This window comes from Siphateles boraxobius, unplaced genomic scaffold (assembly GCF_051911475.1).
Source record: "Siphateles boraxobius isolate OS27281-9 unplaced genomic scaffold, OSU_SipBor_1 22, whole genome shotgun sequence".
NCBI classification, from domain to species: Eukaryota; Metazoa; Chordata; class Actinopteri; order Cypriniformes; family Leuciscidae; genus Siphateles; species Siphateles boraxobius.
In genome coordinates, this window is record NW_027508833.1 from 33,815,166 (window position 1) to 33,833,965 (window position 18,800).

Below are 18,800 nucleotides of genomic sequence, written 5' to 3' on the forward strand. Positions count from 1 at the left end.
GGTGCATGTGTTTTGCGCACGAGTCACACACACCTCAAAACTACGCAATCTAATGTTGTCCTTGCTTAATCGACCATTGATGAATTTATTGATTCAATTATTATTGACAATTAATCGATCGCCGATTAATCGTTAGCATCCCTATACCATCCTTTATTATGTTTTAAATAATATAATAATACGTGATTATGTAAAAATAAAATTGTGAATAATTTGTGATAAAAGGAAAAAAAAAGAAAAAAAGGGCCAAGCCAAAAATGGGATGAATCCGAAATCGCCCCCTAAACCCTCATTCACTATTCCTTACGTAAGGCTGTGTGTCCACCAAAGCGTTTTTAGCCAGCAAAACGCCTAGCTGTGGGCGCTTGAGAGTGTTTTGGCAGCGCAGCGTTTTTTCAGTTGAGAGGCTTTGTTGCTATGATACAGAATATCCGCAGCACAGTTTACTTGTAACTGATTTCGCAGATAATTTGTTTCATACTAAAAATTTATTTTTCATCCATTTTGTTCGATTAGCTCTGCTGGTTGATGTCGTTGTACAGAAAGAATGTTGTGACAATTGGACGGTGTGATATTTGTCCCGCCCCTCCTCCACTGTGATTGGACAGTTGTGTAAAAAGTGACAGTGATGAGCGCTGCGTTTTACCCAAAGTTGAACATTTTTCAATTCTCGGCGACCAGTAAAAAACGCCGAACGCTCAGCGCTTGAGCGTTAAATACACGCTCACCGCCTCGTTATGCTCATGGCGTTTAAAAAACGCGGCGCTCCCATTGAAAACAATTGGAATTATACGCCATTTGTGTGAAAAAACGCTTTGGTGGACACACGGCCTAAGTCCACAAATACTGTTCACTTGAAGGAGTGAGTGAAAACGAGTAAGCGAATTCGGAAAGCTGTTGAGTATACTTTGGTTGTACACTCGTTGTTGCAGTGCAATGTGGGATTGAATAAGTGCACTCAATAAAGTCCAATATGGTTTCGAGCACCACTACAAATGGCTGTCCCATCAAATAACGCCCTATTTGAGGGTATAGGGGGCGATTTCGGATTCAGCCATGGTCTTTAAATGGTCCATTTTAATCACAAATCGCTAGTCAGGAAATTAGCAAGAATTGCACAAATACCAGTACTGTAGATAAAGTAACTTAGGCATGGAATTGCCTTTTCCTTTGTTTTCTTTAAATGTTTAAGCCATGTGGGTAAATTTGCTGATAGCTTTTTATAGGAAGAAGAGTCAGTGTTGTCCCACTCAATGTTAATGGCTTCAAACAGTTCATGAGCAGTTGAAAAATGTTTCCCAGTTAGTTTTAGTTTAATGTGAGACCAAATATTCACTATAGGGTTCATCTGGACTGTAACCAGGCACAAACATGAGCCTGATAGATTTGTTCTCAAGCCACTTCTGGGTTGTCTTTGCAATTTGGGCAGGAGCATTATCTTGTTGAAAAATAACATCTGATCATTCCTCTTTAGATAACAACTTTTCATTTGTGGGAAGCTAGCCAATCTGCAGTATGCGCCTGTACTCCAAAGCATTAAATGACTTTTCACAATGAAGAGGTAATTTCCTGACCAATAATTTGTAGTAAAGACAATTAAAAGCTTAGTGTTTAGCCATTTAGAGCCTCAGTCTCGCTCTCCATCAACAGTAGAAAAGTTTAGTTGGTGTCCTAACACGAATCACAAGGGGAACGCGATCAATGCGACTCTCCAAGCCAACGCTGCTTCTCATTAGCTAGCCTCCCTGCTCGCTCCTCTTAAAAACTTTTAATGATTTGGTATCAGAGCAGCTCTGTTACTGAAGAGCTCTGTTATTGTAGAGTCCCTGGATTCTTTAAGACACACATAGGATTAGATGTCATCGATAATCAAGTGCTAATGGCTTGTTAAAGATAGCTGATAGATAGAACCTGGTGTTGGGCTGAAGGCCAGCGTCTGTGTAGCTCATCTTTCCTCCGTCACTGGTGAAAACGACCACTCCGTCACGAAGCAGCCGATACCGAGAGAGCAGGCCATTGGGTTTGAGCGGCTGGCTCCAGTGAAGCTCCACTGCTGAAGAGTTCACCTGTATATGCCTGGGCACAACCCACACATCTAGAGAAGAGAAAACAAAGATGATAGGACAGACGAGACAAGTGAATATATTAAATACAATATATATATATACGAAAACTCTTATGCATTGAAAATAAAAAACAAACAACAATCTTTTTAGTGTGAGATGATATGTTACAGTGAGTGTCAGTGTGTGTAAGTGCATTAACCTGCTGGTGCATCTTCCAGTGTGCGGCCCATAGATGGCTGACTTGCTCCGCAACCAGCTGCAGTGCATGCAACAAGAATGAAGCTGTAGTCGGTGTGCGGAAGCAGACCTGCAAAAACAGTCAACAGACACTGCTTTTAAACACCCTCTGCAACAATCACCTCCACACTTACACATGTCCTAATGGATTTAACAATAAATATAATCTAATATATAATAATATAATTTCAAAATATAAAATGTGAATATAATTTAATATATTTAATACTTAATTATAATTTAGTTTTAAATATATAAAAAAAACTGATCAATATTTATATGAAATATAAAATTCAGCTGATTATAACAACTCTGTACCTCACATAACAGCAAAGAATACACTGGAATCCCTCTGAATGCTTAATGTAATATTACAGCCAATGGCCCACTGAACAACTAAATGTATATAAATAATAGAGTTAACAAGCTTTTGGATTCATATATATATATATATAGTAATTATGAATCAATGAAAATAGAATATTATTTATATTTTTTTTCATGCAACCCCATTTAAAATGAAAAAGATTGGGCTTATATTATTTAATTTCAACAAAATAAACAAATAAATATAAAATGTATGAGTAATTTGGTGTCTAACATAATGCAGCACCTGTGACAAAGATGCAGCTTCAGCATTCAGAACTCTAAATCTGGTTCTAATCCTGAAGCACTTTAAATCTCACTTTAATCCTGAACTCTGCACACCCCGTAAAGCCGTGCCGGTGTCCGTCGAGCACTGCCTCCACATCTGGAGGAGCACATGCACCCGTGCTCCTGTTTAGTATTCCTTACGGCCTCTCTCATTTAACCCAAACACAGATCAATGTTTTCAGAACGTTGAGCTGTGTTTGGGTTAAGTAAAGAATTCTGTTGAGCATACTAAACACAGGGGAAAACCACTGAATATTGCCTTTAAAGCTTCACTTCACACATCGCCATGCAAAACATGTCCAGGTGTGTATTCTAGAAGGGCTAGGTTATTATAGTGTTGAGGGGTAAGTTATTATAGCATTTGGTGTTCAGGGGGGCTGAAAGCATTCGCATGCCATAAATCCAACCTAATTTAGAGATCAATCTACTTGGGTAACCAATAGGAAGATTACATTATTCAGAAAAAAAAATCTTTGAATGATTATGAATAACTTCATGGAGATTAGCTTTAGAAATAATATTAGTAAAAGCATTAACATCCCAATTAATTATTATTATTATTACAAACATAGGAAACAGATTATTTAATTTGAAATATTTTACAGAGACAATACTATTTTTAAGGACTCAAACTTGCACTTAAATGAAGCATATGCTGTCTAATATCAAGCCGGAAATCGTAATTATTAATATGCATGTATATTATACCAGAAAAAAAATATATTGATCCATTCACGACATCACCCTCAGTTACATTTTGATATTCCATTCAAACTGAAGGGGGCACTCTTAGCCTGTTAAAGACATATGCACCTTTAATGAAAATTGCAAATAAATACATATATAAATAAGCAGGAGTAAAAAAAAAAAAAAAAAAAATCAATAATTTTAGCTCTATCCCCTCTAAGCACACAACAGCCCATTTGTAGCACACGGCTAACACAAAGTGAAACAATGCCGTAACTGTCATCCAAATTGCTCCGTACAGCACAGTGAGGAAGTGTGAGGTAATAAACGATATAAAAAGGTATTTTATTGACAAGCTGCCATTTACTGTTTGCATTAGAGAATATGAGAAGATGATAGGTGCTATTCCTGAACGTGGCGACCTGATGAGAAAAGGCCTGCAATGCTTACTCACTTTACCTGCCACATTGATAAAAACCTCTAAATAATTAAGTGCCCACTTCCTGTCTACAATTACTTAATGTTTTTTTTTCTGTCTGGAGGGGATTATGAAGCGATCTGTGGGCTCTACGTGTCAGCCAAGCTAGGAGACTACCCCTGATGCCTTTTATAGGATCAGTTTCCTCCCGCTCACGCATAATTTAGGAGGCAAAGGTTCTTCTCTTCTATCAGGACATGGGCAGACCTCTCTGAACCCTGATAAAGCAGCTGCACACGGTAGACTGATAAGCCAGGTGAAGGGGTTTGAGAATGAGGTGCTGGCTAAAACCAACCGGTGACTTTATACACTTACATAAGATTTTTACTTGTAATGACATGAAGTCTTTCAGTTTTTAATTGTGCAACTTGGAAATATAAAGTACGTTTACAAGCTGACACTTTTAGGATAATTTTCAGAGCATTACATTTTATGAAAACATTCAATGAAGATTTAAACTAATAGAATTAGTTTTAGAAATAGAATTAAAATGCTAGTACTGTATATTAATAAATTATTAATCAATTTACAAATGTCCAATTAAACGCATGGCTTGCAACTTAATTTATATAATTGAGAGCAATAATTCACATCAGTTAATGAAAAGCTATACATATTTTAGATTCTTTGGGGATTTTATACATAATTTAACAGAAGCTAATTTGCAATGATGAAGTGCATCTTGACTATGCGATATTAAGTGTTTTATCTCACAGGCATGTACTGTAGAATTTTTTTTTTTACTCTAATTTAGACTAATAATTTGGCATGCACATTAAAAAACACATTTTGAAGGGTGGCATTTATGGTGTTTTTACTTTATTTTTTAAATTTTTTTTAAATATTAATTTCTTAATTTTTATGCAATTAAATACATAATAATCATACACTACACTTAGTTAATTAAAGCACATTTCACACTGCAATTTTCCATCGTGCAAAAAAAGTGAAATAAATAAATCAGCTTCTTGCCCTATTAAAATAAAGAGCATTTGAGGTGTAGTCTATAATCTTAATTGTATGATCTAAAAAAAGAACATTTAAAAGGTACAAAAAAAGCTTTTATAAACCTTTTTCTCACCCATTGGATTTTTCCCAATGTGTTGAAGTCACAGTCAAAACTAATAATGCTTTAATTATTGATGCCTTTCATTTATTTGGTCTTCATTCATTACAATAACAAAGGGGACAGGAACTGTCTTTGTCACTAGGAGTGCTGTCATATGAAAGGGCCGGCTCTCACAGTGTGTGTTTGAACGTGCGCACAGCTCCTGTAGCTACAAAGAAATGTTTGAACACGATCTCTTTCAATTCCATGCATCACACACAACTTCAATAAATTTCAGTTTTTGATGTATATGTAGTAAACTCACATACACTCTTAAAAATATTGGTTCCAATCCAAAGTGGGGGTTTTGCAGCAATTCCATAGAAAAGCAATTTTGGGGTACCCCAAAGAACCTTTCAGTATTCAGTTCTTAAATGATTTTTTTTTCCTTAGTGTGAAGAGAATTTTAAGAACAATTTCTTAAATTTGCAATGAAAATGTTTCAGGGAAATTACAATTTCTTCATGGAACCATAGATGCCAATAAAGAATCTTTATTTTTGTATAAAATTGTGCATACAACAAGCACTCAAATGCAACTTGCTTCTAAATTAAGTTTTAGTCTTAATAGTTTCATAGGTACCAACGAGAAAAAAAAAGCTAAATCTGTAATCCAGTGACTCTAATGTGGTGTTTAAAGTGGCGGCCACAAAGAAAGCAAGCAGTAGGCTTGAGCACTTTGGTTTGTGTTTAATCATGTCAAGTGAGGGAAGGCAGGATGTTTGGAGTTTTAAGGAGCATGCAGGTGCTTCCCAGCAGCAGTCGGCGCTGGAGCACAGACTCTTAGGCTGCCCGAGCCGGCGCGCGGCACAAAACACTGGTAGGATTTACCGCTCTGCGCAGAGGGACATGAAAGTCTCAGCGTGGCTTTAGAGCCTCTCCACAAAGGAAACCCCGAGCAAAGGCATTTTGCAGCCTCTGCCAGCGTCTGAACGCCATCACCGCTGCCTCACATCCCAGCCAGCGAGACCGCCTTTGCCTGCCATCACCCCCAGCCAAGTCTTAAACACGCCACACTGCCAGCCGGCCAAATCTGCCATCAGATCCCCTCCCTCCCCACTCACCCCAGGATCCAGGACTGGATGATTTGTTTGGTGCGTGCCGTCGCTGCCAACTTCAGGGCCTTCAGAGGAACAGAAAGAACTCGGAAAGCCCCTTACCGCTGCTACTAGCTGAAATATCTTTGGTCGACAGCAAGTTGCAGTTGAGCTCCAACCATTTGAAGGTCCCTGCTGATTTCAAGCTTATTTACAAAAATCTGGCGCTTCCCAGTGGCTCCTCTGGAGTGCACAGACAGACAGCCTGTGGCTGAGCGCTGCTGAAGGCAGGGAGGGAGGTCTGAGTTCGGAGAGGAAAGCTGAGAACTACACGCCTACAAGTAGATCAGCTAAACACAGGAAACCTGCTGTTTAAACATCATTTGCTTTCAGTGAGACTCTGCCTATGAGATGTTTAAGCTACACAGACTGCAGTCAACAGTCTCAAAACACATTTTTTTTTTTTTTTTTTTTACAATATATTTAAATAAATGAGCCTGATTTTCTCCTGGACGCCTGTAAGCTCAAACACGGGAAGCGAGGATGTCATTCTCTCCGGCGTTATGAGATGATAGCATTCTCAGAGTCAGCCATGTCTCAGAGGAGCGGCTCCCTGCATGCGATTCATTCAGATTAATCCTGACTGGAAAAAGATCAGATGCTCCTCAAAACGATGTGCCCGACTTAGGTTTGATAATCATGTCAGTGATAGTGTCGACGGGCTGGAGCGAGAAACTTTCTCTCTTTTTCCTCTCTGCGTGAATTATGCATTTCATATTGGTCCGTAGAGACAGAAAATTACAGCGCATATGTACTATTTGAATAGGAGCCCATTCAAAAAGATAATTTAAAAGAAACAAAATACATATTCCAGTCTAGACAACAAACAAATAAATAATTTTGCTACTACTATTGTTATTATTGCTGTCAAATGATTACACATTTTTAACTGAATTTATTACAATATCTACCGATTATAATAATTATATTAACAGCAGTTGCGTGTATCAATATTTGAAAAGCTTCCAAACATTACATTACCATTGCAGACATTATAAAAAGTGGCCGCTTTTTAAGACAATGTGTACAAAACAGCATGATAAATTTAAATAAATGACTATTATTGCTTCCAATTGATTACACATTTATAATTGAATCTACTGAATTTAAATACATTATTTACCCATTAGAATAATTACATTAATAGCAGTCACATGTATTAATATTAGCTGAGAAAAGCATTTCATTATGGCTGCATTAAAGACAATGGGCACAACAATGTAAAAGAAAATTGAATAATAATAATAATAACAAAATTGGTAAAACAAAAAAACAAAAACAAAAAAAGTGATAAAACAGATTTGTGAGCACTTAAAGGGTTAGTTCACCCAAAAATGAAAATTAAGTCATTAATTACTCACCCCCATGCTGTACCAACCCCGTAAGACCTTCGTTCATCTTCGGAACACAAATGAAGATATTTTTGATTAAATCTGAGAGGTGGATCACTGCTACATAGGCTGCCAGAGGGAATGAAACTTGACGGCCCAGAAAGTCATTAAAGAAAATGTTTAAATATTCCATGTGCCTGCAGTGGCTCAACTATAAGTTTATCAAGCGACGAGAATACTTTTTTCCCGAAAAAAAAAAACATAATAACGACTTTATTCGACTATTCCTTTTCATTCCTTGTGGGCCTGAGACGAGAGTTCAAGAGATTTCCACGACGCATGCGCGAGAACTGAGAAGAGAACGTTCTTCTTCTAATACTTCTTGTTCAGTTCTCGCGCATGCGTCGTGGAAATCTCTTGAACTCTCGTCTCAGGCCCACAAGGAATGAAAAGGAATAGTCGAATAAAGTCGTTATTATGTTTTTTTTCGGGAAAAAAATAGTCTCGCCGCTTGATAAACTTATAGTTGAGCCACTGTAGGCACATGGAATATTTAAACATGTTCTTTAACGACTTTCTGGGCCGTCAAGTTTCATTCCCTCTGGCAGCCTATGTAGCAGTGATCCACCTCTCAGATTTAATCAAAAATATCTTCATTTGTGTTCCGAAGATGAACGAAGGTCTTACGGGGTTGGTACAGCATGGGGGTGAGTAATTAATGACTTAATTTTCATTTTTGGGTGAACTAACCCTTTAATCTAAGCCCCTCTCTCTGTGTGTGCTGGTAGTTGTTCAGCTGTCCATTGCCATGTGCTGGGCTGTGTAGAGTCGGGCGGCACTGAAAGTGGGAGTGCGCCTTGTGCGTACCCTTGCGGTGGTGACGGATGGCTCAGGGCCAGGAACACTGCTCCTCTCCCAGGCAGATAAAAGTAGCCCCACAAATCAGCGGAGGCCTCAGGAGTGATGGGCAGGCCGGCTGCTCATTGCGGGAATCAGGTGTAAATTCAGTCATTAGATTGCTTCCAGAAACAGCATGCATAAATAAAGGCAGGGCACGTGGAGGAGACACGGCGTATTCTCGCTCTCTTACTCTCGCTGCTGCCGCCGTCAGGGCCAGCATGGGGCAGTGTGTAGGGGGCGGCTGCTCTCTGCTGCTAAACTGATTCATCACTCGCCCTCTGACTTTACTCTTTATTCCTCTCTCTTATTGAGTACTTTCCTTATGTTAAAGTAAAATAGTTAGAGTTTATAGGTATTAGACTCAAACTTTTCTTCATTGTTAATCTGTTTTACAGTTTAAAATATATCAGGGTTACTTAATTCGCGAAATAAAAAAGCTTTGTGGACTGTACTTAGATGGTATTACAATAAAGTCTTAGAAAACAGACATCTGGGAAACAAAATGCAGAGATATATATGACTCACCTCAAAAAAATGTGGGTCCTAAAAACAAATCATTAAAAAAAGTAAAATAATAAAATTAAAAAATATATATAATTTTAACTACAGATCATTCAAATCTATAGCAAGAACTACTGTATATATAAAAACGAATTAATATTATTTATAATATTTAATATTTATTTTTAAACTGTTTAAAAATATGGTGCTGGTAAGTTGCTTTTTTTAAAGAAGCCTTTTATGGTCACCAAGGCAAGTAATATTGTGAGATATAAAACAATCATTTCTAAGTGCTGTTTTCTATTTTAATATATTTAAATATTATTTATAATAATAATAATAACATTATCTTCAGTGTCACATGATCCTTCAGAAATTATAAAAATATTATACTGATCATTATTATTATTATTATATGTTGAGTATTGATCAGTTGTGGTGTTTAATGTTTTTGGTGGAAACCATCATACATTTGTTTCAGGACTCTTTAATGAAAAGAAAGTTTAAAAGAACAGCATTTATTGGAATTTTTTGTAAATATTTTTGTAACTCTTTACTGCCACCTTCATTTGAATGTGTCCTTTGTGAATAAATGTATTTCTTTCAAAATATAAAGAAATAATAAAACATCGTACTGATCCCAAACTTTTGAAAGGTAGTGTATATGTGATACCTGTGACATTGTAAGCCATCTCCCCCTCTGTTTCTGTGTGGATCACTCCAACGCCGCTCTGATTGATGTGGTACTCCCGGATGATACCGTTCGGTTTGGCTGGAGCCACCCAGCTGATCTTTAGTGCCCCGGGCCACAGCGCTTTCACCACGGGAGCGGCGATTCCCTCTGGCTCCCCCTGGACAGTCACTGCCACAACCTGGACACACAACAAAAAGAATTACAGAGCAATTTGCCCTAATGGAGGCTTGGATATCCTGCTCTAATAGAATGTCACTAGTAGTTTCAACTCTTGTCTTTAGGAGTGGCAGACTATTAGGAAAGGGCCGTGAGAGGTGGTTAAGGTGTTTTTTTCCCGGCTACGTGTAGTCTGGCCCGGCGCTGGCCTGATGTGCTAGTGAGCCTGCAGAGTGTCCACAAAGATTAAATCAGGTTCCTCATTCCCACCGACAGAGCTGGCTGAGCAGAGTCCCGCTGAACGACAACAGAGTGCCCCGTGGTAATTGCTCCCCTTGTATTGGGTCGGACAATAATTGCAACTGTTTGGGCAATGCTTGCAGGTGTACAAGTTAATCCAGCTCCACTTAAAAACGATCGTGCGAGGGGGAAGAAGAGAGAAGAAGTGGATCATTGGTGGACAATTGGTGTGCTGGGCAAGACCCCGGAGGTGTGTGGAAAGAAAAATGGACCTAACGCTGCCCTGGGAGGTTCTTTTTACTTTGCCTCTAGCAGATCTGTGCGGTTATTGATAATCGGATCCTAAATTAGACATGAGAAGATAGACAGGTTAATTCTTTCATCAGCTGAGCCGCTGACAGCTATTACAAAGAGACAACAATTATGGCAGGAAGTCAGCTGTTGCTCTTCTTCCATTAGCTTGCCATTAAAAATATCCTGTTTACTCTGCACTAGCGACATAACATGGGCGTGAAAGGGGGAGTACGACTCCTGCAATACTTTACAAGTGTTTTGTAGATGTTCAGCACAATGCTTGTAAATATTTGCTGGTAAGACTGTAAAGATGAAGGACAATAGGAAAATGAGTGAGTGGGTAGGAGTGACTATACAACTATATTACTGTATATACACCAATTTTTGGTAACACTTTATTTTACAGAGTCCTTATTACATATGTTACATGTAATTACCATAGTAATAACAGTAAATTATGCCTAATTACATGCAACTAACCCTCAACCAAAACCTAATCCTACCCTAACCCTATAGTAAGTACATGTAGTTAATTAATATTACACTGTACTTAAATATTTAATTACACTGTAACAATGACACCTTAAAATAAAGTGTAGCCCAAATCTTTTTTTTACACCTGAACAGTACCTTTTACAAACATGTTTAAAGTTTTTTTTCCCAAAAAGTGTCTCTTTAAACATACCAAAACATTGATTTGTTAAACAAACGTTGAATCAATATTACACCATTAAATAAATGTTGCTGTGTCCGGTCAGAGCATCCCAACCGTCCCGACACAGCGACATTATCTCAACTGATAGCGTTACTTTGGGGCAGGACTGTGTATTTGGCCAACCAATGGCTGCTTGTGTACGGGAAACCCGTTTAGAAATGGTCATTGTTGCAATCCCATTTGGTACCACTAGTGGCAATGTAATTACACACTTCACTGTTATGTTCTATGATTTTCTGCCTATAAGATGAGAGGTCGATGAGAAATAGACTCACTTTTGAGCTGTCTGTGCAGCCGGCAGCAGTGCAGGCTCTGAGCTGGTACATGTACTCCCGAAAAGGTCGGATTCCTCCCGCATCTGTGAAGCTATGATCAGTGCCACGGTAGCGCTCCTGTCCATCACGCAGGATCACATAGGTACTTATCTCACCTATCAGAGTACATAAAAACACGCAGGGTCAAAAAATGGCTTCAACATTAATTTCACGCAGTGCAGTAGTAAAACCGTTGAACTAACTTTCAAATCACAACAGATTGGGTGGCAAGCCGTTTGATTAGCATCAGAGTGAAGTCCTAATGAGCAATCAGCATGTTTCTTTACATATTAAGTGGCACAGAAGTTCCCTAAAATGAAGCTTGTTATTCTCACTTAGTGTTTATGCGCGTGTGAATTTTGCTCTTCATAAATTATTCTGCCGAGCTATGCAGATTACGCTTAATAACAGGCAGGTCTTCAGAGGAGAGATGATAAAACAATCAGCTAGTTCCACTCTGTCTGAGTCATATCATTACAGCCTGAAGAAAAAGCCTGCCATCCAGTTTGTTGGGGGAAATGTGAGTAAATCTTCTGAGAGTCACGACTTCAGGCGTGGATTACCCAAACTGATTCACTCCGTGATTAATCATTTACATAACCAAACCTTCGACTGAATAAACATATGACAATATTACCATGAGAGCAAGAAACTGCATTACTAGCTGTGGCATCTGGCAAAAAATGATGTGCTCTGATTTGAAGGGAAAAAGAAATCAAACTTTATAGGATTATTATTTTTAAAAAAAGTAAACTATAAAGATGTTAAATTTCCAAGAGGCTTCCAATCTCTACCTATAGTTGCTGACTATGAATTGTGCAATGTGCATTTTAGTTAGTTATTATACATTTCCAAGCTGAAAGCAATCACACTTAAAAATGAAGAAATAATATATCCTGAATAGTCCAAAACTGTTGCTTTGTCCACTATACAGGTATATACAGATATAAACAAACTGTGATTTAAATTAGTCGCTGGCTTTTGTGTACAAACTATGATAAGAATTATGTGTAATTAATACGTGTAATTACTAAATTAATAATTACTATGTGTAATTAAAAAACAAATCTTAGCAAATAATTCACTTATGATAATAATATAATAATCCATTATAGTAATATTTCACTATGTAAATAGAATTTATATTTTTTATTAAAACTGGGAAACCAGATTGGTGTCATCAGGACCCCAAATCCTTACATCATATTGTAAATAAAAGATATATAGTGAAAATAGTAGTAAATTATATATATATATATATATATATATATATATATATATATATATATATATATATATATATATATATATATACATAGTGAGGTTTACTCGCACAGCGACTACTAGCTGGTCCGTTTTATATATATAGAGGGAATGGGATGTAATAAAAGTCAACACCACCTTTCAAAATAATTACCATTTGGTTTGTTTGGGGCTGACCATTCAAGCTGGATGATGTCATCACGCAGGCCCACATGGCTCCAGTGAGGAGGAGGCACATCCCAGGGAACGTCTTCTTTAGTAGTGACACGAGAGGAGGGACTGAACCCACGGCCAAAGCTGTTCCAAGCACCAATTCTATACTCATAACTGGTGTATGGGTCCAGTTCAGTGTCTGAAATGACACACAAGAGAACAGTCACACAAACACACCTATTCCTCAGAATTCCCCTGAAACTTTGTTCTTGACAGTATCACAGGAGAGCCTCTAAAGTGTGTCAGTCTTCACACTAAAACAAGACTAAAGTTTAATGAGCAGCCAGGGACACTGTTTACTGTAATGCTTTTTGTTATCAGAAAAACAGCAGTTTGTTGTATACGTGTGTTTGGGGAGTCATGGGTGTAAATCTCCGAGATAGGTTTCATCAGACTGGCGGAGGCACTTCTATGAGTGACAGGATGACAAAATACCCTTTTCAGAAGATAAGACACAGTCTCACAACAAATTAACCAAGTTAACCAAGCAAACTTATTTATGACTTATTTACATACTAATTAATAAATAAAAAAAAACGACATATGTATATGAGCAAACGTCATTTATAGAATTAAATTAAAAAAATTAATAAAAAAATAAAAAAAAATAAAAAAATTAAATTTGATTGAACATTAAGCAATACCGATTTATTATTTTCTTTGGAAAATAAAAACTGAATATGATAATAGTAGTAGTAATAATTAAATAATAGTTATAATTAATAAAAAAGGTTTATTAAAATTTTAATTGAAAACATGAAATATAATTTGTAACCCCTACTGTAATTTAAAGATTTTCAATGAAAAAAATTTAGGGCAAATTGATTGGATTGTAAAAAGTGGGTGTTTCAAACTAGAATGGAGCGAAGAGGATTTTATAGGAGGGTGTTGAAAAAAGAGAGATTGGTGCTTTTGAAAAGGAAAGTTTGTATGTACATTTTTTTTCTACTAAAATAACATAAGAAAGTACAACAAGACCAGTGACACATTGTTAGATTTAAACAGGGTGAATTTTTATTTCATGATGACGTTAAAATACACAAAGCCCCAAGGCCTCAAGGGTGTTTGCTACACAAAGTCAGGAGGAAGCGGAATCGTTCATATTTGTGTGGCTGGCAAATCAACTCTTGGGAAGCATTTGTCCGAGAGCACTCAGTGTCATCTTTCTCAGGGATGCGGGTATGGGGGCGTGAGAAACATCTGGAGGAGTGCAGGGCCACGACAGGTTTATACGCTTCTGCCCAGATGGTGGCACAGCGCTGACTAGAATCACTCTCCTCGTGCCAGCCAGCCCCCTCAACTCCTGCATTAGTCTTGATTAAACAGACGTAACTAACCAAATAAATAACACCTCAGATGAGGTTGAGCCAGAACGAGAGGCCAGCACTCCCCTGAAAACATTAATAAGAGTGTGAGTCAAGGGGGCGCTCTAAACGCCTATCTTAAAGTTTTAATGATGACTTCGAAATAGCAGGTGAGATTTATGACTCACAACAATTAATACACACTTAAGCATCTGTTCTTGTGAACACATGAAATGTGCAGATGTTTACACTGTGAGGAACATCCCCAAAATGACCGACACTTTCCTTCTTGTGTGTGTGTGCCATTCAGTTTGATGTCTTTACATAAAAGATGTTGGACATACTATTTCTTGTTTATTGAACACATTTGGCTCTCATCTGCAGGTTTGTTGCGTAAATTTACAGGGCTCTAGAAAAAAGTTCCTAGTTGGCTTTCTCTCCCCTGAGCCCAAATAAGGCTGTCCCATAGAATGGACCCCCTTCACCCCTTCCTTTTGATGATGACCCAACTTCCAGGGCTCTGAACTGGTTCAAGGAAACTAACAAAAAACAGGAACACAAACAAAACTGAAAACTAAATCAGGGTTAAACGTTCTGAACAGAAACGCTTATTTGAAGTTACCATTGACCGGTTGTAGCAAGTTTTGTGTTCAGGGAAGGAGGAGGCAGGAATCGGCGAATGTTCAAATGTAATAATATCATAAAATATACTTTAAATATCATAAAATAAACAAACAAAACGAAAGTAAAGCGGCAGCCCCTCATGGAAAACTGCAGCATAAAAACAAACAAAACACAACGTAAAATAATCCAGGCTTGGTCCTTTCTTGCCTTTACTGTTGTCGCTCTTCATTTTTTTCCATCCGGAGCTCCTGTGTGAAAAACTCGAGACCGGTGTGGCGTGCAGGCTGGGATGGCAGTATTTCAGATACATGTATTTAAAATACGTATTTGAAATACACAATACTATTTTGTATATTAAAGCCTTTGGAAAAAATCTAATGTAATTTGTATTCAAATACATTTTATTTTCAAAATACGTAAAATACTTTTTGCCAGTCAACCTGTTTGTCAGGGTATACTGAGGATGTCATGATAAATTCTACTTGTTGATTAAAGTTAAAATAGTGCATTATTCAGATTTGCCTTCAATTAATGTGAAAGAATAAAAGAGCACAGACAAGTGGGAAAATAGCATTAGCCAATCAGTCTTGATCGGTTGTTCATTTTTATCAACTAGCTTGTCAAATGTGTTTAAAGTATTACTGGCAGGAATTATTGGAATGTGGAAAAAGAAGCACTGATGAATGATACACCACAAAAATCTTCAATCTTTTAGTTTTATTCATAAAAAAATTAGTATATAGTGAATAGTAAATAGTATAGTTAAATATAGAAAAAAAAGTAAACCTAGGTAAATGAAAGGTTTACTTTCATTTGAAAACTGAAAATTGAAAACTGATATTGAGAATTGTGAAACCATGATATATTTTTGTTACTGTGAAGTAAAATGAAGATTTTGGTCATATCGCCCATCCATATTCTTTGCTAAATAGCAGAAAAGGTTCCCATAGTTTTACATACAGTATGAATTTTTTAATAGTGTTTACCACAAGTAATAGACTACATGTAACCTGGTTAGAAATAAGTATATAAATTGCTGCTATTTTGTATAAGTTTATTTGTAATTGCCAGAAAGAAAGAAAGAAAGAAGGAAAGAAAAAGAAAGAAAGAAAGAAAGAAAGAAAGACAGAGAGGGCAGAGATAAGGTTAGGAATTAAAAGTCAGTAGGCCTATGTAGTTTCTTCATTCACTGTGACCATATACCCTGCACTGGATGGCGAATTCCACATGTATTTTGTGTATTTTCAAAATACAAAATACTGTATTTGTATTTAAATAATTGTTTTTTCACACAGTATTTTCTATTTGTATTTAAATACATTTTACCACACAGTATTTTGTATTTTTATTTTAAATACATTTCCATGTATTTATGCCCATCTCTGCGTGCAGGTGACGCTCTTTAGCAATCCCGCCACTGTCCTTGGGCTCTCGGCCCCGCCCTGCTTGCCACGTAACCCCCCCGGCCTGCGAGGGGTGATGGGGAATGTGGCAATCAGGGCGGGGCTGAGAGCCGTGGGAACGAAGCGAGGCCGGTGGCGTGATTGCTCACGTTCACTTTCACTTTCCTGAACACAAACCTTGTTACACCGGTTAATACCGTTATTTTTATCATTCTGTTTAAGATTTTCCTTTGGCAGTAAACCAATCATGAATTCAAATAGTATGTCCTATGCAAATGTGTCGTTGACGAGTTGTCAAGTAATCCTATATAAGGCGCAAGGCAATGTGCTGGCATTAGAAGTTGGATCACGAGAGTTTATCCGAGGATATGTTACCAGCGCAGGTTATATCCAGCATGTTGTGTTTTGAAACCAGCGAAAATTGCAGGTTAGTGTAGAATCGCTACTATTCAGGAAATTTAAAAAACTAGTTACGAGGTTTTTCACCTGCGAATGTCGGAGATTTGTGTTTTGTCTGTCATTAAAACGGTCATTTGGCAAAAAAAAGCTTATAATATAATAGACGAAATGTTTCGCACAGGCTGTATTGGCTATGACTCGACGGCAAATACCGGACTGACACTCTTCTCCGCTCCTCAAAAACATAATTGAATAAAGAAAACACTGTACTTTTTCAAAGAACCAATTTTTTATTTATCCTTGCACTGCAAACAAGCAGAGACAGTCTCCAAGATTTGTGGAGGACTTCATTCACGATTAAAGGATAGAGCTATTGTTTTGCCAACAGTTTGTGGATCCACTCGAGTAACGAGGTTTAGTCACAGGCTCTTAGTATAAAGTTCAATTCAAGCAAATTAAAGGCAAAAAAATAAAATAAAACATTTAAATTAAAATAACGTTATTAACCTGTATTTGTTCTAATCAAAACGTTTTTAGAACGATAATGTTACCAAAGAAACGCATGAAAAGAAACGTTAAAATACTGATTCTGCTCAGAGTGAACCGATTAATAATTTTGTTTTTGTTTATTTTTAAGCCCTGGCTGCTTCTAAATTAAAAAAATGTAAAAAATAAACTTTTTTTTTTTTAACAGAATGCATCCACACATAATTGACTTATTTTATTATGCAATTCTTTTGCATTTTTGTGTTTTATTTTATTTATATACGCATTCCTTTTCTCAATTTGTAGTCAATTCTATTTTTCACAGACAAGGATGTATCCCCTGATCTGTGAAAATTCTGTATTTTCTGTATAGAATCTGTTATTCTATTATTCCAGGTCAGTGTTATTTTAGTATTATTTATATACTATGATAATTATAACAATAACAACACCTTCAATTTCGCATATTTTTTAAATAAAAAGTGTTAAAAAAACAATTATTGAGGGTAAATTGACAAACATTGTTGACCTGTTTACCTGTGAAACTGTATCGGTTTGCCACTCCACTGTATATCAGCTCCTCCGAGGATGGGCAGAGCTGGCTGTGGGCGGCAGTAGGAGGAGCTTCTGTTGGGGTGGCGGCAGTAGCAGAGGGAGATGGAATATGTGCGGGGAACGGATCGCCTGGTACCCATGTACAAATGGAGTGCGCCGGGTCAAAATCACACAAGCCGCAGAAAGCTCCCGCGACCGCCGACACAGGACACACCGTACTGGGGCGACATTTCTCCTAAAGGACACATACGTACACACACTCTCATTAGTGACAACAGTCATCAGACAATTGTTGTGTGTCAAAGTACCCCTGCCAGCGGGTGTGTATGGAGTCCTCTGTCTCAATAAATAGCATGGATGCCCCTTAATGACATAATTACAAGTTAATGACCGCCATCCCAGTTTTCTTTTCTTGGTCTCTTTCTTTTCCTCACGAGCTCAAGCTGGGTGCACGATGAGCTTGTGTTACAGCGAGCAAATCTGATTAATGAAGTGTGACTGTGAGGGCCTACTTCCTGAGGAGAGGAGCAGATACATCACTGCTCTGTGCCTCATTTTTCCAACCTCCACTTTAGACCATGGCAGCTTGAGTTTAAAACTCAACTACTTTACTAAAACACCTATCCAGTGAAGCTCTTTAACAGCTAATTCAGCGCTAAATCTATCCGTTAATTATATATATATATATATATATATATGTGTGTGTATGTACTGTATGTATAAATATATATATATATATATATATATATATATATATATATATATATATATAAAGGAGTTCCAAAATGCAGTCTTTTCATAGTTTTCCTCTCTGTTTGCTGATAGTCTGATCCACATTGAACAGAAAATTTCTCTCTCGATCAGGCAGCTCTAATTTGATTGGCTGGCTATATGCCAGTATAATCAAATCAAAATCAAAGTATAATCAAAGTTGTGTTTACAAGGTACTGAACATCTACAATTGGTTACATTTAATTTAAGGTTAAATAATCAAATGATTTGCAAACGTTTGCCAGGTTAGTGTTATCATAGTTTGGTTTGAAACACTTTTGAGATACCAGATACCAGATATCAGATATCCA

General features: G+C 37.2%; 1 protein-coding gene across 2 annotated transcripts in view; it reads right to left on the reverse strand.

Moving 5' to 3' along the window:
• The window catches only part of ush2a (Usher syndrome 2A (autosomal recessive, mild)), a 238,385-nt gene that overhangs the window by 36,713 nt on the left and 182,872 nt on the right, over positions 1 to 18,800 (reverse strand). For both annotated transcript variants that reach the window (XM_077239789.1, XM_077239790.1), the window contains exons 52-57: positions 17,701 to 17,953; positions 12,889 to 13,086; positions 11,433 to 11,587; positions 9,732 to 9,930; positions 2,266 to 2,373; positions 1,912 to 2,095 (exon numbers count right to left, since the gene is read on the reverse strand). In XM_077239789.1, the coding sequence (XP_077095904.1) occupies positions 1,912 to 2,095; positions 2,266 to 2,373; positions 9,732 to 9,930; positions 11,433 to 11,587; positions 12,889 to 13,086; positions 17,701 to 17,953 (1,097 nt within the window). The remainder of the gene's footprint in view (positions 1 to 1,911; positions 2,096 to 2,265; positions 2,374 to 9,731; positions 9,931 to 11,432; positions 11,588 to 12,888; positions 13,087 to 17,700; positions 17,954 to 18,800) is intronic.